General features: G+C 36.1%; 1 protein-coding gene across 1 annotated transcript in view; it reads left to right on the forward strand.

The window, feature by feature from the left end:
- Positions 1-24,110, forward strand: part of SKOR2 (SKI family transcriptional corepressor 2) — a 55,855-nt gene that overhangs the window by 9,692 nt on the left and 22,053 nt on the right. The window contains exons 4-5 of the mRNA XM_020985790.2: positions 9,206-9,271; positions 9,650-9,748. Of these exons, the coding sequence (XP_020841449.1) occupies positions 9,206-9,271; positions 9,650-9,748 (165 nt within the window). The remainder of the gene's footprint in view (positions 1-9,205; positions 9,272-9,649; positions 9,749-24,110) is intronic.

Below are 24,110 nucleotides of genomic sequence, written 5' to 3' on the forward strand. Positions count from 1 at the left end.
AACTAAGAAATGAGCAAAAATCCACGTCCCCACCGAAAGGGAAAAAATGATGTGTTAATGTCCCACTTTGTCGAATTGATTTTTTTTATCAGGGCAGCATTATTTTTTAAAATCCATCATGAATTATGTCTCACCTGAATTTTATAAAATTCTTGGTTCTCTTCATTATATAAATATATAGTTTAGTAGTAGTAGTAATAGCAGCAGCAGCAGTACCCATTTATATAGCATTCAAGGTTTACAAAGTGCTGTACAAAAATCATCTAATTTTATACTCATATCTATCGTGGAAGATAGGTTCTATTTGGGGGGGGGCTAGGCAATGGGGGTAAGTGACTTGCCCAGGGTCACACAGCTAGTAAGTGTTATGTGTCTGAGGCCAGATTTGAACTCAGGTCCTCCTGAATCCAGGGCTTGTGCTCTATCCACTGCACCACTTGGCTGCCCCACCATAGGTTCTGTCATTAACCCAATTTTACAGTTGAGGAAACTGAGGCAAAGGTTAAATGACATGCTCAGGGTCACACAGCTAGGAAGTGTTTCTGAACTCAGGTCTTGCTAACTCTAGGTCCACTGTGCCGCCTCACTACAGTAGGTATATTAATACTTGTCCTCAACCAAATACAATTTTCCATTTTCTTTTTTAAAAAATCATCTATTCCAGAAACTATAGATTAAATCAAGATCAGGTATTAACATCCCAGTTCACTAGACAGTTGAGAGGTGTTTCTCTCTTTTCATAATGACTCCATAGAGATCTTCCAATGTTTCAAAGACTCTAGCCTTAGGCTGAAGCTGATCATAAAAATCATAAAATGTCAATGCTACAAGAGACCCTAAAGAGAAGGGAAGTGACTTGCTCCAAGTCACATAGTCAATAGCAGGAATGAAACTAAAAAAATCTTAGATCTCACAATTTCAGGTCCAGGGCTCTTTCAACTAGAGCATATTGCCTTCTGATGAAAAGAGGCAGAATGGCTTACAGTGATGGAGTAGGGAGGACAGAATGGGCAGTGGCTCTGGAGACTACTTTTGATTCCATTTTTTTTTTTTACCTTAGAGCTTCTTCATCTAAGGTCAACCTCTTATGCTACTGTACATGATATTAGTAGTTCCTACCTAACTGCACCTACAGAACACCAGACATGGACATTTATTTACAAACATCTGGATAGATGGCTGAATTTTTTACCCTTTTAGATTTTGAGCTTCATATGGACATAGTATGAGGAAAAAAATAACTTCATTTATTGAATTCACATTTTAATATGTGAATATATTTCTTAATATATGTTTTCCTATGTGACTAAATAAAACTCCATCAGCAACAAGAATTAAATAGAGTAGTGAGAGGGATATGAATCATTGAGAAGATGAAAGTATCAGCTGGTGGAGGCAGGTTTTAAGAAGCAAGGATCTCTGGTAGCAAAAGTTCTGCAGATGAGTAAAAATTAGTAATGGAGTGAAGACAATCTCAACCAAAAGTCAGGAGAAATTAGTCTAGTCAATAAATGATATACTGGCCTTAAATGTTCAGGAGATCTCAGTTCTAATCCTATCTCTACCAATTCAATTAATAACAACAATAATGATAGCAATAATAACTAACTTTTTAGTGCTTTAAGTTTTACACTTAAGTGTGCCCCAAGCAACTGTCTAAAATTATAAATTTCAGAGAAATTTTGTATTTGTAGAAGTTTTCCTCACCCACTAGTATACTTCATTTACTAATGAAATCCTACAGTCCCTATCTCTTTTAAGGGTTACAAAGAGTTTTACATGCATTATCTCATTTGATCCTCACAACAATCCTCACAACAATAGATACTATTATTATCTCCGCTTTAGAGATGAGAGAGGTGACTTGCTCTGGGTGACATAACTAGTAAGTGTGTAAGGTCTGCCTGACCCCAAATCCAGCATTCTTGTCTAATGCCTAATAGGTTCCAGTCATTGTGCTAGTGATTAGGAGTACAAAGACTACAAACAATTGAAACTGCCCTAAAGAAGCTTATAACTCACTCGACCTTTCATTTAGTTCTTAGAAGAGAAGCTCTATAAACATAAGGCATTAATGTTATCAGAAAGAAATGAAAGTTTATGAATTGAGTCCTTGTTTTCATTTTAAAATCTAAACCTCTTGAGCATTTTTGTTTTGTTCTCTTGAAGAACTATTTTTTTTCATATGTCATGTGGGAATAAAATTTTGAGTTGGACCATTCTCTGGTGAAAACGTGAAGAATTTCATGGAGGAAGTAAAAATGCAGGCTAAGGTTTCATCAGAATGTACAGACAGATCACAAATGCTGCTTGTAGAAAACTGGCAAGATCATGGAAGTGAGCGAACATTCCAGAAGCCTATTTGTTGAATTGGGATGAATTATAGATGGCATTTATTGATATTCCTATTATGTGCTAGAAAAAAATTCAATTCATTTCAGTTCAACAAGTGTTTGTTGAGTGTCTACTATGTACTCACCCTTACATGGTACTATGGAGAACACAAGAGAAGCTCTCAGCCTCAAGAAATTTGCATTTCAGTTTATGAGATAAAGCTTACATTTACAAAAATATTGGAAAGCAATAAATGACAGTGTCTCTGACACTAACTGTATGACTGGGAAAATCATTGTATGTGAGTGTACCCTCAGAAAGCTCTGAGTTCTTAAAAGGCAGCACCAACAAATAAAACCCCATTACTTAAAGGGGGTGTTATTTTCTTTCTGGTTTACAAGGATTTTTACTATATACCAATGACATCTATCTCCCCCTCTAACATCTTCTGCATTTTCAAGATCTAATCAGCTGTCAAGGACAGACATAGGAACTTGTGGAGAATATTCTATCACCATTGACTAGGAACAGCAGAGATGGTAGAAAAGCTGAGAACATAGAGCTCTTGGATTTCTAGCCTACAGCTCACCTCTATCTGGTACTGCATTTGGTAGCTCTAGGAATGATGTTGGCATCTACACTTAAGATGCATTCTCTAATGAAACAATATAAGTTATAAGCCATTTAAATAGCTAAGTAAAAATGTAAGTTTTCTCTATTAGTATAGCTATACTCTTAAGCAAAAATAGCCAGTATTGTATATGCATTGTATCCTTAAAAAATTCATTCATTTCTAAGTTTAGAATATTAGACAGACTTCTTCTGGGGTATTTCTTGGACCATATTTCAAAATAGGCCTCTAAAGAAAGATGTTATTAGCAATATAAATCATCTACCCTCTTATTAGTCTGTGTAATTAGTTTTTAAATGTAATTTAAGATACTTTTGCATTTTATTTTCATTTCAGAATCCTTTTTAAAGGAAGGAAAGGGGAGAGTAAACATTTCAATTTATGAATGGCCCCCTAATCTAAGGTTTCACTAATTCGACATTTTAAAGCTCATCTAACTTGCTGAAATGTTTACAAAAATTGCACGTGCACCATCCGTTAAATCAAATATGTTTTCTTGTTTTTTTAATCTAGTATTAAACTGATGTCTTCTGGGGTTTTTTTAACCATATGGAAAACATTAGCAGTACTAGTGAATAAACAAATCCAAGCTCCCAGAGGTCATTTTTAACCACAGTTAACAATCTGGTTTCCACTGATTGAAAATATGCCGAAAAACAAGAGTCCAGTAAAACATATACAAAATGCAGCAGAAGAAGCTTGCTTGGATTTATTTATCAAAAGTTTAACCATTTTTTTAAAAAAATCCCCTTGTAACAGAAACATCTGAATCTCTCGAGCACTGTAATGGCAGATTTTACCCAGAAGGAGCAGAGACATATTAACATGAAATAGACACTGATGCAAAATAAAGCTTTCATGAAGCTGTATCATGAAAAACAGAAATTAGTATTATCAGTGCATTTGCTTCAGTTTCCATTTGCCAGTTAAGTAGTCGGTTGTATTCATAACCACATAGAGCACTAGGTATGAATAGGAAAGGAAATGGCTTTTCTGAAAACATTCTATTTAAATTCTCAAATTTAATTCTTTTACTGAGATGTACTACTTTAAGAGAAATGGCACACATAGTACATATCCTATGACCAGTAGGGATATCGGTTCTAATAATAAGAGCTTCCATTTATGTGGTGCTTTAAGGTATTACAAGAACCTGTGTACCACATCTCATTTGATAGCGCAAATAGAAGATGGTGACTCAAGTGTAGTTTTCGAAGAATAAACTTCCTCATTAAAACTAAATAAAATGAAAATTAGTGCTTAAATTTTAGAGACATATTTCCATCTGTGCATCAAGGGTATGTGAATTGTATTCCAAAGGCTGGTACACCTAATTTAAAGTATTAATATTGTACATTCTACGTACTTGCTTATGTATTCATGCACATGTGCATTACAGATATGCATAACCAGTTGAATTGATAAAATTCAATTCACTTAAACAAACATTCATAATGCACCTATATACAAGATACTACACCTTGGAGTCCTATCAGGAGTTTAAAATTCTTCACAGACACTTCCTTATTATTTTCATATTGTATAGAAAAGGGAACTGAATAAGCAAGGTTAAAGGACATATGAAAACCAAAGAAAAAGACATCAAAAGCATGATGCCTCATATTTTACTCTGCAGTGTATTTAGAGAGAATGGACTTTAAAGATTCCATTGCTATTTTTACAAACCAAATGGAAACAAAATAGGGGAAGCCTCTTCCTTTTCCCCCCAACTGATATAAGGCCTTGGTCTCTATGTGATGAGGTAGTCCTCAGAGTGAGATAGCCCTTTATGGTATTTATGATGATTGCCCCATATGTCAGGGATACTGTGGATAGCTTTGTTTGGAGAAGCCCATGTGCACTCTAGAGCAAGCATTGACTTTCCCTTCATTGCTGCAGCCTCCACCTCAGCTTTGATTGTATCTGCCAGTATTCTTAGAGGCATAATTCTATTCCATGCCAACAACAACAAAAGATGCAGAAATAATGAGGGAGAAATTGTTTGTTTGCTTGGTTTTCTTGGTTCAAAGCTATGACTGCAATTCAACTTCCATGAAGGAAACTCCCTCAGTCAATGCAGATCTGCAGTGGTTCTGAAACTTACATTCTTAGAAGGTTTCCTGAGGACCCTGACAGGACAGGACTTGAAATCAGGACTTTCTGACCATGAAGCCAACCCTTGATCCACTATCCCATGCTGCCTGATGAATTCTAGTCTATCCACAGAGTTTGCCCTTTCAGAAATAAGAAGCTTAGCAATGATGGACATACATTTGGTCAGTGAACATTTACTAAGCACCTACTCTGTAACAGGCACAGAGGTGGGTACCAAGTTTAGCTAAGACAAGGCCCTTGCTCCTATGCACCTTAAAGCCCTCATCCATCTAATCATGCAAGTTCACAACTTCCAAATAATCCTTTACTCTTCCCTCTTTCTCATTCCAGCAATAAGTAAGTTGCAAAGCCTTGTCAACAGCACTTCCAAAATACCTCTTGAATATAAATCCTTCTTCCCAATCAGGCCCTCTTCATACCTTTCCTAGATTTTTGCCATCCATCCCACATACAACCCAGCACGTAATCTTCGTACAGCACAGATCTGACCTTGTAATGTCCTTAGTCAAAAGTCTTCAATGATTCCCTATCAAATCTTGGTTAAAATATAAATCTCCTAACCTCACATTTAAATCCATCCGCCACTGGGGTCCCACTTAACCTTGTAAGACATTTCATAATTTTCCCCTTCACAAAATCTCTAGCCAACTCTCCTACATCCATATCTTTCTTTACTTAGGCTCTCCTCCATATTGTATATAGGGTCAAACAATGGATGTTGGCTTTGCTGGACCTTTTTTCCTTTTTATAAACTTTTGGCACAAGGGGAGATTTTCTGGGTGGGGGGGAGATAAAGGCTTCATCCCCAGCTTTATCTTTTAGCTTTCTTCAAGGCTCAACTCCAGTGCTGTCTTACATAAAGGTTTCCCACCTTCCCCAAGTTTCTAGTTCTGTCTCTTCAAATTACTTTGTGTTAACTTATCTTTTTTTTTTTACATCTGTATCCTAGTAGAATGTAAGCTCTTTGAGTGCAGAGACTATTTCATTTTTGTGTTTATATTTCCATCTATGCTTAGCATTGTGCCTGTCACATATTAGTCACTTTATAAAGATTTGTTGGATTGGAGTGAATTAAATATTGGAAGATAAATGTACTAGGGAGGTGAAAAACAAAATGCTAGTAGATGTCTGAGGGTGAAAGTGTGACCATCCCGGGAATGGGAAATACTTAATGGAGATAATAGCACCTGAGTTGAATCACAAAAAAAAAAAAAGAGTAAGGAACTGTAGGCAAAGAAATAGAGGGAGGTCATTCTAGGAAAAGGATGTGAGCAAAGGCATGGGTATGGGATACTATAATGAGCAAAGACTTGGGATTGGGAAAGTCTCAGTTTTTCTGAAACATAAAGTCCATGTTATAGAAGAATATTGGATAAGGCTGGAAAGGCAAGGTGGTGCCAGATTGTAAAGGGGTTTTTTGTTTGTTTGTTTTAGGGCAAAGGAGTTTGAATTTTGCTCATGAATCAATGGAAAGCCACTAGATAGAGTTTTTTGTCTTTTTGTTTATTGGAGTCTTGTTTATACATCACTCTGATGCTTACCATCTGTATGATCTTGGGCAAGTCACTTAACCAACCTGGGCTTCCATTTCCTTATATGTAAAATGTGGGGATTGGACTAAATGGCTCTGAGGTTCTTTTTAGATCTTGATCTGTGGTCCTATGATTCTATAACCCTATGTTCCTCTCTCCATTCTCTGCAAGCCTTTACTAATAAGTACTAAAAAAAAATTTTAAGTTTAGCAAACCCAAACTTTTCCATGCAGAATTCCACACCTGTCATCCCCCACCTCTCCAATACAAGAAGGAGGATATATTTTCTTAACTCATCTCCAAACCAATGTTGGCCATTATAAGTACAGCAAGTTCCATTTCATTTTATCATTCTTTCCTTTTGCATTAGTCATTATGTCTATTGTTTTCCTGGTTTGCCACTGAAGACTTTGAGCAAAAGAATGAAGATAACCAGATCTATGGATAATTCTAGTGGCAGTATTAGGTGTTGGAGAAAGGAGTGATCAGAGGAGAGGAGGGGAGAAGAAAGAGAGGAGAGAGGAAAGGACAGGGGAGAAGAGGACAGGGGAGGGCAAGAGAGGAGAGAAGAACTACTATCAGAGTAGGGACTAATACCAACTTGGCAACTATTAGAATTAAGAGGAGTATTCTGGGGATACTTAATTGATTAGTTATGAGTGGTAAGGGAGAGGAAAGAGTTAAAGATAACAAAGTTATAAACATGGAAGGTAGAAAAGTGTCACAGACTAAAATACTGAAGTCAGAAGAAGCCACAGGTTTAGGGGACAAATCATAAGCTTGGTTTGGGACACACTAAGTTTGAGATGACCATGGCATAATGCCAGTTCCCAGAATCAGGGAACCTACGTTCAATTTGCACCTCAGATACTACTTGAGTGTCTGTAGGCATATAACAATTTCTCTGGGCCTCAGCTTCCTCATCTATAAAATGAAGGGGTTGGACCAGATGACCTCTGAGGTCTAGAACTATGATCCTCTAATCCAGAAGTTCATCACCTTTTTTGTACCACGGACCCTCATTGGCAGTCTTGTGAAGCCTATGAAACCCTTCTCAGAATAAGGTTTTTAAATGCGTAAAATAAAATACATAGGATTACAAAGGAAATCAATTATTTTGAAATATAATTATCAATACGTTTGTGTATGTGTGTACATATGTATACATATACATAGATATATACATATATACATATAATCTATGTATATGTATATGTGTGTATGTTTTTATTCATAGACTCCAGGTTAAGAACTCCTGCTCTGGTCAGATATGTGAATCTGGAATTCACAGAAAGGTGGATGGAATTGCAGACTCAAAATTCATCTATATAGAGATAGCATTTGAAAGAATAGGAGTCAACAGGATCATCACTGCATAGTGTTGATAGAGAAGAGATACTTCAAGTCTTATGATTATATAGCTAGGTTTATATAACCCTCAAACATCCAGATGGATTGGATGGATCCAGAAAATGGAAAATTCATTCAGCTTTGTGAAAGAAAACTGAAAAATTGAATTATCTGGTTATCTGAATAATTGAATTTTTCAGCTTTCATTAGATTTTCTGAGTTATGTTGATGAAGTTTGTGACTAAAGATCAATACTTTTCTATAGCTGTCATCCATCCCCTTATTTAGTATATAATGAGGAAAATAAGTACAAGTATAATTTAGCCTTTGTCTATATAGTACAAATTTCTTATTTTAGGGGTTTTGGTTTTTTGGTCAAAGATAAATGATCAGATGGCTATGGGTAAACAGCTGAAATATATTTAGCAATAAATACCATATGATGATTTAATCAGTTGGTTTTTTTTAAATTATCACTTGGGGAAAATTTCCAGCTTTAAAAGTTCTCTCTAACTCACATCTGAATCTCTCCTCTTACCCATTTTTCTCAACACCCAAGATTTGGATAGACCAAAAGGAAAAGAAAACCTTTCCCCATTCAGCCCTTTCTTCGCCAAACATTTCTACTGTTTCAGAATCTATTGTTTCTGTAGGGGTTAGTATTCCTATATTAATATGCAAATGAGATCATATATGTAAAGCACTTTAGAAACCTTAAGGTGACATATATATGTCGGTTGTTGTTACTATTATGGGCATAGGCATGCACAAAGCATGGTCTTTCTTTACCAACACACTTAGTCCCAACTCTGTATATACCTATAGATCTGGGTAAAAAAATTTGACTCTATTTCTGCCAAGAGGTTTTTTTTTTCTCAAATCCAAAAAACAAATCATTTTGATTTTTCAGTTCAATACCAGTTTTACTCCCACCTCTGGCCCTAGTATTTAATCAGTTGAAAATGTAACAAAGCTTTTTAATAAGGCCATGAATGAAGGGTAAAGACAAGAATTTCATATCACTGAGCTGTCATTCGTAGGCTAAAATCTGCCTTCATTTTCTTCTTATTCCTAATGGTTTCAAGTGAAAAAACTGCACAGGTAACAGAGGACATTAGAAATGAGTATTTCTAATCCAACGCTTAATGTTAAATAAGCCTTTTTAAAAGATTTTCAAAGAAAATGAAAAGCAAAACTATGAGAAAATAATTTTTTCAATAATATTTTTCTTCTTTTTACTAAGGTGAACACACACAAGAAACAAATTCACCGCATTCACTCAAAAAGGATGTAGAAAATATGGGAAAAGGTAAAAAAAAAGTTTTAATTCTATAAAACTTCATAGTTTTAAAAGACTGTAGAGATAATATGAGGATATTTTTGTTCTGCCCCATATTTTAAACTTGACAAGCAACATATGAATAATATATGGACCATTGGGTGGATATAATTGAGATTAATGCATACATATCAATCAGTACATGACACTGTAATATAATACTTTAAAATAATACATTACATTGATTTATATTCATGGATTTCTGCACAAAATCCATCCTGTGTCTATGCAACACTTTTTAAACTGGTAAAATATTTTGTCTTATAATAATAAATTGCCATATAGAACAGTTCTCTGGAGGGTTATTTGTAAAGATTAGTAAAATGACTCTTCTTTTTTCTTTATTAGAAGAACTTCAGAAGGTTTTGTTTGAACAAATAGACTTACGGAGGCGACTAGAACAAGAATTCCAAGTGTTAAAAGGAAATGCATCTTTTCCAGTGTTCAGTAAGAAATCATTTTTATTTCATTGTTTTCATGATATTTCCTAATATTCCATGGCTAAGGTTTCTATGGAGGCTGCATGGCAAAGGGGAAAGCATGCTGGATTTGAGGTCAAAGAACTTGGCTCCAAATCCTAGCTCTACCATAGGCTATTTACACAACCTTGGAGTACCACTCGTGCTCTGATTAGACAGGACTGATTCCCTCACAGGGATGTTATAACACATATTTGTAATTTAATTTGTACTCATTTTAAATTAAATCAGTTTGTGGGGAGGTTTGTGTCATTTTGTTTTTTAGAATTTTATTATCAACCTTCCTCCCACACCCATTACAGACTTCGGTCATTGTGGAGTATCACAAAGCTAGAGTTGGTATCCCTTAAAATTTAAGCAGTGAATTGACACCCAGAAAAGAGCTTTTCAATAGTTGTGGTGCCACTGATGCTCCAACTATGAAAGTCCTAGACCTTGAGTGTCACTTTCAATGCAACTACAAGGCTTGCCTCAGTCTTGAATTACACCAGCTTTACCATAAGTGAATACTGTAGTAACCACTGAACGCTAATAGAGACTGAGGAAAAGGGAGAGATGAAATAACTTAATGGTGAAGAAAAAACAGGCTGGGGAAGGAACACTGATAGAAGTTCATTAGCCATCATTTCCCTTTTTGGCCCTGGAAGGAGATATGTGGTTTGGCAATTCCAATGACTAGGCCTAAAGAGGAAGATAGGTGGAGCTCAAGAATAAGGCAGGATGAATATCAGCGGTGGGGAACCTAAGGCCTTGAGGCCACATGCAGCCTTCTAGGTCTTTGGGTGCAGCCTTTTGACTGAGTCCAAGTTTTACAGAATAAATCCTTTTATCAAGGGGATTTTTTCTGTGAAGTTTGGATCCAGTCAAAGGGCCACACTTCAGGACCTAGAGGGCTGCATGTGGCCTCAAAGCCACAGGTTCCCCACCCTTGGTATAGTAATATAGATAGACTGATCAACAGAAAGGAAAGCAGGATAATCAGTAGCTCTTGAAGGTAAAATGAGGGACTTGCCCAATGTCACAAAGTTAGATAATGGTGTAACTAGGACTTGACCCCAGTTCTGTTTCCTTAGGCCAGATTTCTATACTAAAAAGGAAAAGATATATTTTAAAGGAAGCCTAGTCTAAGTAGATTTCTTAAAATGGATCAGAAAAAAAAAGGTTGGATGACATTGAATAAATCTGTCATCTAAGGACAAATAAAAATCAGTAAGTTATCCCTGTAAGAGGAGATGTTGACATCCCAGTTGTCAAAATGGCTTAATCTCATGTTTCTGTTTTGGACCCCTGCATACAGGGAGATCAATTGTCTTTTGATCCCTCACATATGTCTCCCCATTTCCCCATGAAATCAATATTGGCACAATTTATCTCATTTGGGTTAACAAAAAACAATGCTGCTTATTTTAAAGTAAACAATTTGTAACTTTTCACATGATTACCCTTATTAACTCAGACAATGCAAAGTATTTGCAAGATAATATTGTTTTTTTAAAAAATAAGAAACAAAATTGTATAGTAACACCTGCCAGTTTCAATTCAAGCCTACCATTTATCCTTTTGATCTACACTAAAATGAATACTCTGTCATCGCCATGTATATAAACACTCCAATTAAACCACATAAAATGCACTCTTTTTTCATCTGCATCATATTCCACTGACCAAGGAAGTGGCATGTATGTACCCAAGCTTGAATTATATGTGGTTTAGACACACCACAAAAGAGCAGTCAATTTTACCCCTGATTAAAATAGCAAATATGTATTATGTGCTCTTTAACAGAAGGTGAGGGGCCATAAGACTGGCTGACAGATTTAGATTTACTCAAATGAAATAGCATAAGGGGAAAACCAAACTCAGTAAAAAGAAAGAAAGAAAGAAATAGCCCATCCAGGAAGCAAGAAAACATAAAAGAATCCCCTTGAGAGGTTTTAGTAGGAGGTGGCATTCCAGGAATTACAGTATGAGCAAAGGTTTAATGAACAGTGGACACCGAAGCAAAACCATTAAAGTTAAAATGTAGGTATATTGGGCCCCCAGAGACCATCCACATTGAGTTAAGACATTGCTTTCCAGAGTTGGGTCCAGGACTCCTGAACTTGCACCAATTTCATGTAACGGTTTCTAGGATAAAAGATATTCTTAGGTTAAGAGGATTAGAAACCAAGGGGTAGGAGAAAGATGTGTCCTAATTTGGTGCTGTTATACATACATACATATGTGTATGTAGATGTGTATATGTGTGTATGTGTCTGTACATATGTATATATGTACATGATTACCTATATATACATATATTAAGGCAAAGAAGAAGAAACAAGTAAATCTTTGAGGAAAAGAAATTGTGTGAGGGGATATCAACCTAGAGATATTTACTATATATACATATATGTATATATATATATATACATATACATATATCTATATATTTCTATCTACCTATCTATATTAAATGCTTGATAAAGTTTTATTGATCTATTTTGTGGGGGTTTTGGTCATTTCTGGACATGTTCCCTCCCATGTGACAAGAAAAACAGTTTGGCAAAACTTAACAGATATATTGATCATGTCTGACAGTGTTTGAAATAGCCTATAACATAGTTCCTGTCTCCCATCCATGAAAGCAAGAGAATGTGTTTCATTATCAACCCTCCAGGACCAAGATTAACCATTGCATTTAATCTGATATAAGTTGCCTTTTAGTGTTATTTTCATCTACATTATTGTAGTTGTGTTATATATATAGTTCTCCTGGATCTGAGTTCTTCATTCTGTATCAGTTCATACAAGTTTTCCCATCTTTCTTTAATTCCTTGTTTTTATCATTTCTTACAATCCAATGGTATTGCATTCTGGTCATTTACCACAATTTGTCCAACCATTCCCTAATCAACAGACATCTACTTCGTTTCCAGTTTTTTCTAGCACAAAAAGTGCTGCTATGATTATTTCGGTATATATGGGATACTTCTTGGTATCTTTAACTTCCTTATACTCTATTTAAAGCAAGAGTTGGATCAAAAAGCATGAAGAGCTTAGTGACTTTTCTCACATTAATTCTCAATTGTTTCTAGAGTAATTTAACCAATTTCCATTTCTACCAACAATGTATTAGTGGGCTTATCTTCCCTAAGCCCCTTCAGCATTGACTACATCCATTTTTATCATTTTTGGCAATTTTACAGGTGTGAGGTTAAACTGAGAGATATTTTCCCCAATACATTTTTATTTATTTCATTAAATATTTCTCAATTACATGTAAAAAATTAACATTCTTTTTATTTTACGTTACAAATTCTTTCCCTCCCTCCCTCTCTCTCTCCCTTCCCCCTTTCTTGAGAAGGCAATTTGATATAGATTGATATAGATATAGATTGATGCAGATTCACATATGTACATGTGAAGTCATGCAAAATATATTTACATATTAGCCATGTTGCAACAGAGAACACAGTCAAAACAAGAAAAAGAAAGTAAAAAAGTATGCTTCAATCTGCAATAGTTCTTCTCTGAAAATGGATAACATTTTCCATCATAAGAACTTTGGAATTCTCTTGCATTGATCAGAGTAGCTAAGTCATTCATAGTTAATTGTCATACAATATTGCTATTACTTGTATACAATGTTCTTCTGATTCTGCTCACTGCACTTTGTATCAGTTCATCTTAGTCTCCGCAGGATTTTCTGAAGTGATCCTGTTCATCATTGCTTTCTTTTTTAAAAAAATTATTTATTTATTTTTAACATTTTTCTTTTTAAATTTTGAGTTCAAATAGTTTTGTAACATATATGTCCTTTCCTGTTTTTCATCTCTTTGGGATCCAGATCTAGTAGTGGTTTTGCTGGGTCAAAGGGTATGCACAGTTTTATAGCCCTTTGGGTCTAGTTTCAAATTGTTCTCCAGAATGGTTGGACCAATTCACTACCCCAACAAGAATTTAAGTATACCTATTTTCCCCTCATCTCCTCTAGCATTTGTCATTTCTGATAGATGGGAGGTGGTGCCCAGAGTTGTTTTAATTTGCCTTTTGCTAATAAATAGTGATTTAAAGTATTTTTTCATATGACTATAGATAGCTCTGACTTCTTCTGAAAACTGCCAGTTTATATCCTTTGACCATTTACCTGTTGGGAAATGGTTTTTATTTTTATAAGTTTGACTCAATTCTATATTCAGTATATATTTGGGGGGAAATGAGGTCTTTGTCAGAGAAATTTACTGTAATTTTTTATATTACTGCATCGTCTACAGTAAAATGTAGTTTCCCTGATTATCCCTTTAAGTTAGATCTATTTTTGCTTTTGCTTCATCTTGAGATCATGATCGCTACCTCTGCCTTTTTTTTAAATTCACCTGAAGCATATTAGATTCTGTGTACATCTTTCTGTTTCAAGTTTCTTGTAAACAACATATCGTTTTTTTTTCTGTGTGCATCTTTCTGTTTCAAGTTTCTTGTAAACAATATATCGGTTTTTTTCTGTGTGCATCTTTCTGTTTCAAGTTTCTTGTAAACAATATATTGTTGAATTCTGGTTTCTAATCCATTCTGGTATCCTCTTCCATTTTCTGGGTGGGCTCATCCCATTCACATTCATAGTTATGATTACTATGTATTTTCCTCTATGCCATTTTCTTCTGTTTATTCTCTCTATCTTTTTATCCTGTCCCTCCTCAAAAGTTTATTTTGCTTCTAACCACTGCCTCCCTTAATCTGTCCTCTCTTTTATCATTCCCCCCTTTCTCTTATCTTTCACCCCTCCTATTTCCTAATGGCAAAGTCACACTTCTTTAGACAACTGAGTATATGTGTATACATAAATATGTGTCTGCATGTGTGTACACACATATATTCTTCCCTCTTTAAACTAATTCTGATAAGAATGAGATTCAGACATTACCTGCCACTCCCTATTTCCCCTCCACTGCAAAAATTCTTCCTTGTATGCCTATTTTATGTGAGAAAAATTTCTGCTTTCTACCTTTCTCTTTCCCCTTCTCCCAGTGCATTTCATCTTCCTCGCCTCTTCATTTCTTTTTTCTGGAGATCATTCCAACATAATCGACCTATACCCACACTCTCTGTCTATATAAACTCCTTTTAACTGTCTTAATAATGATAAAGTTCTTAAGAGTTACATGTTTCATCTTCCCATATAGGAATGCAAACAATTTAACTGTATGATTACTCTTTCATGTTTACCTTTTTATGCTTCTCTTGAATCTTGTGTTTGAATGTCAAATATTCTATTCAGCTCTGCTGTTTTCATCAGGAATGCTTAAAAGTCTTTGATTCATTAAATATCCATTTTCTCCCTGAAGGATTACACTCAGTTTTTCTGGGTAAATTATTCCTGGTTGTAATCCTAGTTCCTTTACCTTCCAGAGTATCATCTTCCAAGTCCTCTGCTCCTTTAATCTGGAAGCCACTAAAGCTTGTATTATCCTTACTGTGGTTTCATAATATTTAAATTGTTTCTTTTTAGCTGCTTGAGCTCTCTTTGACCTGGGAGCTCTGGAATTTGACTATAATGTTCCTGGGAGTTTTCATTTTAAGATCTCTTTCACAAGTTAATCAGTGGAATCTTTTGATTTCTATTTTTCCCTCTGGATCTAAGATATTGGGGCAGTTTTCCTTGATAATTTCTTGACATGATATCTAGGCTCTTTCTCTGATCATGGCTTTCAGGTACTTAAATTATCTTTCTTTGATCTATTTTCCAGGTCAGTTGTTTTTCTGATGAGATATTTCACATTTTCTTCTATTTTTTTTTCATTCATTTGACTTTATTTTATTGTTTCATGATGTCTCATGGAGTCATTAGCTTCAATTTGCTTAATTCTAATTTTTAAGGAGTTACTTTTTTTGGCAAGGCAGTTGGGGTTAAGTGACTTGCCCAGGGTCACACAGCTAGTAGGTGTCAAGTGTCTGGTCTGAGACTGGATTTGAACTCAGGTCCTCCTGACTCCAGGGCCAATGCGCTATCCACCGTGCCACCTAGCTACCCTGAGTTATTTTCTCCAATGAAATTTTGTACCTCTTTTTTCCATTTAGCAATTCTGCTTTTTAAAGAGTTCTTTTCTTCAGTGAATTTTTGTGCCTGTTTTACCATTAGGCCAAATCTATTTTTAAGATGTTACTTTCTTCAGTACTTATTATATTTCTTTTACCAAGCTGTTGATTATCTTTTCATAATTTTCTTGAATCACTTTCATTTCTTTTCCCAATTTTTCCTCTACCACTCTTATCTCTTTAACTCTTCCAGGAATTCTTGTTGAGTTTGTATCCAATTAGCATTTGCCCTTGAGACTTTGTTAGTAGCTGTTTTCACATTATTGTCTTCTTCTGAGTCTTGTTCTTCCCTGCCACTGTAGTAGCTTTTTATGATCAAGTTCCTTTTGTTGTTGTTGTTTGTTCATCTTTTCAGCCTATTTCTTGACTTTGAATTTCATGTGTGGGCTCTGGATTAGCTTCCATCCCAGTGTCACAAACTTCTGCCCACCTCCTGAGTTTTCATAGCCCAGAAAAATGTCTCACTCTGACCCTTTATTGGCTCTGCTACTCCAAAATTTTATTTGAGGTGCTATTTTAAAGTTGTTTGGAGGGAAATGTTGAAAGAGTTCAGCTGGGTTGTCTCTGATTCACCGTCTTGGCTCTGCTCCTCAGAGATATCTTAATTTGAAATTTTACTATCATTGATTTGAAGCATTTTTCCCACATGATCACTGCTCATTTAATTTCTTCTTTTGAAAACTATTTGTTTATATATCCTGACCATTTAGCTATTGGGAATGACCCTTCAACTTTGATATTTATGTCAGATCTCTATACATTTTAGATATCAGACATTTAGCACAGATATCTGATTTAAAGATTTTTTCCCCCTTCCAGTCTTTCTTGTACTGGTTGTATTGATTTTGTTCATTCTAAAGTATTTTAATTGTATTTAATCAAAATTGTCTATTTTGTCTTTGTGATTTCCTCTATCAATCAATTAATCAAGAAGTATTTCTTGATTTCTTTGGACTTTGCTAAGCTCTAGGTTGCAAAGATAAAAGTGTAACAGTACTTACCCTCAAAAGCTTACCTTCTAATAGGGGAGATAACATGACATATATCAGTATCCCTTGTTTGTGAAAAGTATCTCCTTTCCTTTTGTAAGTTCCTACTTTGCATTTAAGGACCAATTCAAGATCTAGCAACTCCATAAAATCTTACAAGTACTTTAACCAATACTGATCTCACCCTTCTCTGAATTCCTATTGCAGTTATTGTCAATATCAATCAATCAAAAAGCCAGCATCTAAAGTAGGCTGGTGGCCACGAGAATGTAGACAATAGAGCTGAAAAAAAACTTGACAGTTGATTAAATATGGAAAATTAGAAAGAAGGGAGAATCCAGGATTATTTCAAGGTTATGAATCTTGTGGGTAGTTTGGATGAAGAGGAAGACTGTAAGCCAGGAACTGAATCCTGGGAGAAAGCAGGGAAAGCAAACTGAAGTTTAGAAGATTATTACCACAGGGCTCTCAATAGGGGTGAGCTAGATGAATGGAATGAACCTCAAAAAAAGAAGAAGCTATAGTGTACTTGTGGCAAATAGATAGTCTGGAGGTAGTCACAAGTAGTAAGGAATAGTTCAACTCTTTTTCATTGTCCCACTGTGCCCAGTGGTATGGAATACTAAAGAAGGTAGACAAAGATATGGTATCTTCCAGAGAGGGCAAGGTTTCTATGGCACCACAGGAATGTGAAAATATGAAATCTAAGATAAAGTGTAGTCTACTAAGACTAGAGGCTGGAATGAAGTCTCTAAAATTCTATACTCTTTGACTCAGAGATTCTACTGCTATACATATATCCCAAACCATATATTCCCAAGGAGCTCAATAATAAAAAGAAAAGTTCCATATACACTAAAACATTTACAGCAGCATTTTTTGTAATAGCCAAGGACTGGAAACAAAATAGATGCTTATCACCTGGGGACTGGTTTAACAAGTTATGGTATAAAATGCCATGGAATGTTATTATGTATGCTATAAGAAATAATCAGTATGATGAATATAGAGAAGCATAGAAAGGCATGTGAACTGATGCAAAGTAAAGTAACCATATCTAGGAAAATATCATACACAAAGATTACAACAATGTAACTAGAAAAAACAATAAAACAATTAAAACTCCACGCCATGAAATGATAATGACCAAATTTGGTCCAAGGAGTCAATATGAGATGACATCTCTGCCTCCTGCTTTTTTCCAAAGATTGGGGATTATTGGTATGAAGTATTACATATAGTTAGACATTTTAATAATAATGATGATACTTACTATTATTATTATCATTACTAATATTATCATTATTGTTTTTATTATAGCATTAAAGTCTTCCTGAATCCAGGTCTAGGGGTCTAGCTCTATCTACTACGCCATCTAGCTGCCTTGGTTGGTTAATGTTCCCAGCTATTTTTCTTTTTTCTAACTCTTTATTATAAGGGTTGGCTCTCTGGAACGGGGAGGGAAGGGTGTTAGGATATATTGTGAAATGTAGGTGATATAAAAACAAAAGATTTCAACTTTTTTAATAGAATAGAATATGGGTCAAAGGGCGAAATGGAGCAAGCATTCAGAGAATAGGAATTGGGGGGAGGCACAGAAAGGATGTAGATAGGAGTGAGAGTTTGTGGAGAGATATCAGAGAAAGGATTTTCACTTTAGTAGATGGCAATTCTGTATCATGGAGATAATCAAAGGAGAGATGGGTGTTTCCCTGACATAAGATGGAGGAAGAGCCAGTTGACCAGGGCCCTCACCTTCCAGGGCCCTGTGATGATTGAGCACATTTGGGCAGAGATGGCATCCTCAGCTTCCCCAGCTTATCCCTCCAAACACTAAACAGCATAGGGCTAGATAAAGAAGTTAAGGATGCAAGGAGTTCTTGACTACATATCTGGGCCATTAAATATCAGGCATGTGATTTCACCACATGGATCTGCTTGAGATCTCTGAGGGAAGTGAACACTTTTGCTTCAGGCCCTCTACTGTCTCTGGCTTCTTGAGGTTTGGCCTCTCTGATTTTTTCAGCATAGATCCATAGCATCATCTCAAGATGGCAGCAGGGGAAGAGAAGTGGAATACATATATCCAAAAGTTACCCATATGTGAAACAAACATTCATCTCCCATTCTCTGAGTCCTCCAAAGCTTTCTAAAACCTTTGACTCCATAAGACACAGAATCTCAATGGATTTGCTCAGTATCTCTGCTGATGGGAGTCCCCTTTGGCACTCTGGCTCCCCGAGGCTCAGAATCTGTGATGGAAGTGAGGCCCCTTATAAAGAGGAAATATCCAGGGCCTCTGCATTAAGTACTGGAAATCCCCTCACATTAGCACTCCAGGAAAAGATACTGAATTAGTTACCACAATGAAGTGCCTTAGAACCAAGTTCTGAGAAGCATAGAAAAGGAGACGATAAATAAGTATATGAAAAACTAAAGGATTCTTAAGTGACTCTTCCCTTTCAGCATGAAGAAGTCATTGGCTTTTAGAATGAGTCATCTCTATGAAGTGGAGGTAAATGTTGGATTGTGGCAAAGTCAAAGAAAAAACTTGTAGCAAGAAAGTAGAGGGTGCCAGGTATGAGGTCACAAGTGAAAGACGGAGGCAAGAATTGTTTGTTTTTATGTGAGCATGAAATGGAGAAAGCTGGGCCTTTTAAAATTCACTTCAGTTCAATTCAACAGACACCTGTGTGTCTACTACATAAAAATCACTCTGTAAAAACATAATATAGCTGAAGCAACATAAGTATATTGACTAGGCATGCTGAGTATGCCCAGGCACACTCTAATTTCTCCAAAAAAAATGTTATTTTGTGTCCCCTTTTTTACCTTTGCATTTTATCACTGGTGTTTAGATTTTAAAAAAATAATTAAGTTTAGTTAAGTTTTAGTTTCTTTAATTTTATTGAAGAATAAAAATTATATCATAGATTTAGACCTGAAAGGAACCTCAGAAGTCATCTACTCTGGTTTATTCAATAAATATAAAATAAAAGTCCCTGCATGAACACTCTAAGGAATGTTCTGCACATGCCTATCAGGAGGGCTGGATTTGGAGTCAAGAGACTTGTGTTCCAGTCCCAGCTTAGTACAATGCCTAGCACACAGTAGGTACTTGTTGACTAACTGTCCCTTATTAATTGAATGACTTGAGAAAGTCAATCTCTGTGACATTGTTTCCTCATTTGTAAACTGGGAGGGGAACAGCATTAGATGGTTACTAAGGTCCCTTCCAGTGCTGATCAGTATCTCCAAAATTTGCAACTCCAAAAGAACTGAAAATGTGTGAATTCTCAGAGAAGGATGTCAATGTGTCATTTAGGCAAATGTGGGCAAAAATATATACTGAGCACATACTTGTACAGATCAATGTACAAAGCATTTGGGGATTAGAAAGGCAAATAAAGGATTCTTGCCTTTGAGGAACTTAAAATCTAAGAGGGAGGTGGGGCAGAGAGAGAAACCCACGTATAAGTGATAAAAATATTTGTGGATATGGTCACAATCTATGATTTTATTGGCATAGAGAATCCCTAGATGAGGAAACACCCTTTTCTACTGATTGACATCTTCTTTTTAAGACTTGCCTAGGGAATCTAAAAGGTTAAGTGATTTGCCCAGGGTCACACAGTCAGTAGACTAGACTTCAACCAACCTCTTCTTGCTTCTGAAGTCAGCATCCTATCCACTAAGCCACCCTGCCCTTCACATAACTCATCATGGTGGTTTATAAACACTAAAAGGTTTCCTAGAATGGTGATACTGATCAGAGTCAGATAGGGTTAACCTGGGAAGACTTCATGGAGGAAGTGAAACTTCAACAAATTGCTTTAAAAATATTGATTAAGTCAGCAATGTTTCTAGATGGGAAAGGATATGAATTAATAGGCAGAGGGGGAAGAATGGGTCAGAAGAAATACTAAATGAGTCGTGCTGGGGATGAAGTAGTTGTGCTTGGCTAAAGCAGAATGCACCAGGTAGGATATAGTGAGAGATAAAGCTGGAGTAGGAAAAGGTTAACTGGAGGAGCCTTAAAACCTACAAGCTCTCTTCTAGAGAGCCATCCTTTATAACAAAGAATGAAAAAGAAGAGAGAGAGAAAATAGTTCAGTAATACTAACAAACACTGAAAAAGTCTGACATCATATGCAATATTTCATACCCATTGTCCTTCACTTCTACAAAAAAGTGGGAAAAGGTGCCTTCTCATATCCCTTATCAGGGAACAAGCATGGTATTTTTAAGTTTGCAACATTCTTTTTTGGTTGTTTATTGTTGTTGTTCTTTCCATTTACATTGTTGAGGTTGTTGGGTTAATTTACTCCCCTTTGGCTCCACTCACTAGCCCTTACTTTTCCAAACCAAAACACCTCTCACAGGCCGCTACTCCCCTATATGTGTTGTCTCCCTCTATTAGAACATAAGCTCCTTAAAGGTAGATATTTTAATTTTGCATCCTCTGCTCTTGGCACATAATGGGCCCTTAATGAATGCTTTGTCATCGCTGTCTACAGCATTTGCCTGGTTCTGCTTACTTCAGACTATATCAGTTTATTTGTCTTCACATGCTTCCCTGTATTTATTATGTTCACCATTTTGTACAGCACAGTAATATTCCATTACCTTCACATACCACAACTTGTTAAGCAATTTGCTTTGTTTCCAGTTCTTTGCTATCACAAAAAAGTGTAGCTATAAATATTTGGGGGCATATAAAGTCTTTCTGTCATTGAGCTCTTTGGGATATATGTTTAGGAATGGAATTGCTAGACTAAATGGTGTGGATATTTTTAGTTCCTCTCTTCATACAATTCCAAATTGCTTTCCAGAATGTTTAGACTAATCTACAACTCCACCAACAGAGCTAATTAGCGTGCCCATCATCCCACAATCCCTCAATATTGACTATTCCCATCTTTTGTCATCTCTGCCAGTTTTCTGGGTATGAAGTGAAACTTGAGAGCTGTTTTTATCTGTGTTTCTTATTATGAGTGATTAGAGCAATTCTTTCACATGGTTGTTAATCGTTTGTAATTCTCCTTTTGAGAACTCTTTGCTCATATCCTTTAACCACTTATCGATTAGGAAATGGTTTTAGGTCTTATACATTTGTTGGTCAGTGTCTTCCCTTCTTATCTTATCCCTACTTGCATTAATCTTATCCATACAAAAGTTTTCAATGTAATCAAAATTATCTGTTTCATCTTTTGTCATCATCTGTCTCCCTTTTTTGGTTAAGAATTAACCCTTAGCCATAGCTGTGAAAGATAGCTGATCTCATTTACAATTTGTTTTTAGAGAGCCACTGCAGATATCTAAGGAGATGAATAATTGACATGATCAAAATGACACTTTAAGAAAATGGTTGCTGCTGATCTAGTCTGGTAGAGGCTTGAGGCAAGGAGGCTAGAGAGGAGATTTTTGAATATCAGTGGCTCCCTGACAGCTTTCTACAAAGCAAAGGGGAAGTACCACAGGGATGATAGCTTGATTTGAGTTAGGGGTGTGCTGCTTACCAAATCTTGCCACATAGGTATAATATAAAAACAACAACAATTATCCAGGATATTTGAGAAGGCATAACTGAAAGTCATTGGTAGACCAGCATTTCTTAAATCAAAAAGAGAGGTAGGGTCCTGATATAGTGGGTGTATGCTGTGTGACCCTGCTTGCCTCAGTTCCTCATCTGTAAAATGAGCTTGAGAAGGAAATGACAAACCACTCCAGATTTTTGCCAAGAAAATCCCAGATGGGGTTATGGAGAGTTAGACACGATTGAAATGACTCAACAACAACATGCTTGGGTTCCAGGCTGGTTGTTTGTTTGCATGGTCAAATACTGGACTTTAATTGTGAGGTCTTTTCTTTTTCATCTCCATAGTCTGTTTTTATTTTATAGCCTTCTTTTGATTACATAAATAACTCCTATTCAAAAATGTTATAAGGATTTCTTCCCACAATTTTATTTACCTAGTTGAGATCTACACCCTCCATATATCTGTGGATGGTTCCACCCCTTCACGACAAACCATTACTGACAATGATAGGTAGTTAATGACTGTCTTCCCTTTTGGGAGTGAAAATTCACTTTATTATGGGACTACCCTTCAGGATGTCGGAGAATTCTAGGTTATGAAGACCAAAGCTCAGAAGAGCTGTGTCTAGTGGTGAGAATGGCCAAGTGAAGGCCATAGAAGCACCAGCCCAGATCTCCTGCCTCCTTTTCATCCTATTTTCCCCTTCCAGTCCTACATGGTTCTACTGAGGGACACCAGAGCTCCAAGGACATTTGGATGGTGATAGAAGACTGCAAGACGAACCATGGAACTTTTTGTTATTGTATAATTGAAGGGATAACAGGTCTAGGGGTTGCAGGAATAATCAATCATTTTAGAATCTCTGATGTAGTCCTTCACTTTCTGGATGTTTTTCAAAGTCATTTTAGTTTTTCAAACTCCCTGCACTTGTAATACACAACTTTCCTTATTGCGTCCTTCCCCTTCCCCAACAGAATGCCATTTTTCTGAGGGTAAGGACTGTTCCATTTGTATCTTTGTATCCCCAGTATTGGGCAGCTAGGTGGCACAGTGGATAGAGTGCTGGTCCTGGAGTCAGGAAGACTTATCTTCCTGAGTTCAAATTTGGCCTCAGATACTTACTAGCTGTGTGACCCTGGGCCTCAGTTTCCTCATCTATAAAATGAACTGGAGAAAGAAATGGCAAACCACTCCAGTATCTTTGCCAAGAATACCCCAAATAGGGTCACAAAGAGACTAACATGACTAAATCAACAAAACAACAACAACAACAAATCTCTACTATACAAAACAGTGTTGGGCACATTGGAAATAAATGTCTAACTGAACTGAATTATTTCTGGTGCTCTTCCATTTTACTGTTGTTTTTTACTATCATTTTCCAAGAATTTTTTTGTGGTCAGAATTACTTTGAATGCAGAAATCATAGCTTAATAACCTCCTCTCCTCCCTAGCAAACAGTGTCTTCTCTAACCCTCAGAGAATAGTGCAAAACTTCTTGATTTCATTGCATCAACATCTTTCTCTAGCCTCCAATGAATTGAACCTTAATTTTTCTTTTAACCAAGACTGCTAACTTCATGATTTATTTTACTCATTTTAATAATATTTTCCTCCACTGAATTCCCACCCAGAGTCATCCTGGTGTAGTGGATAGCAAGCTGGCTTCTGAATCAGAAAGCCCTGGATTTAAATCTGACCTCTTAACACAGACTGACTGGGGTGA

Source organism: Phascolarctos cinereus, unplaced genomic scaffold (genome assembly GCF_003287225.1).
Source record: "Phascolarctos cinereus isolate Bilbo 61053 unplaced genomic scaffold, phaCin_HiC Scaffold_4;HRSCAF=312, whole genome shotgun sequence".
NCBI classification, from domain to species: domain Eukaryota; kingdom Metazoa; phylum Chordata; class Mammalia; order Diprotodontia; family Phascolarctidae; genus Phascolarctos; species Phascolarctos cinereus.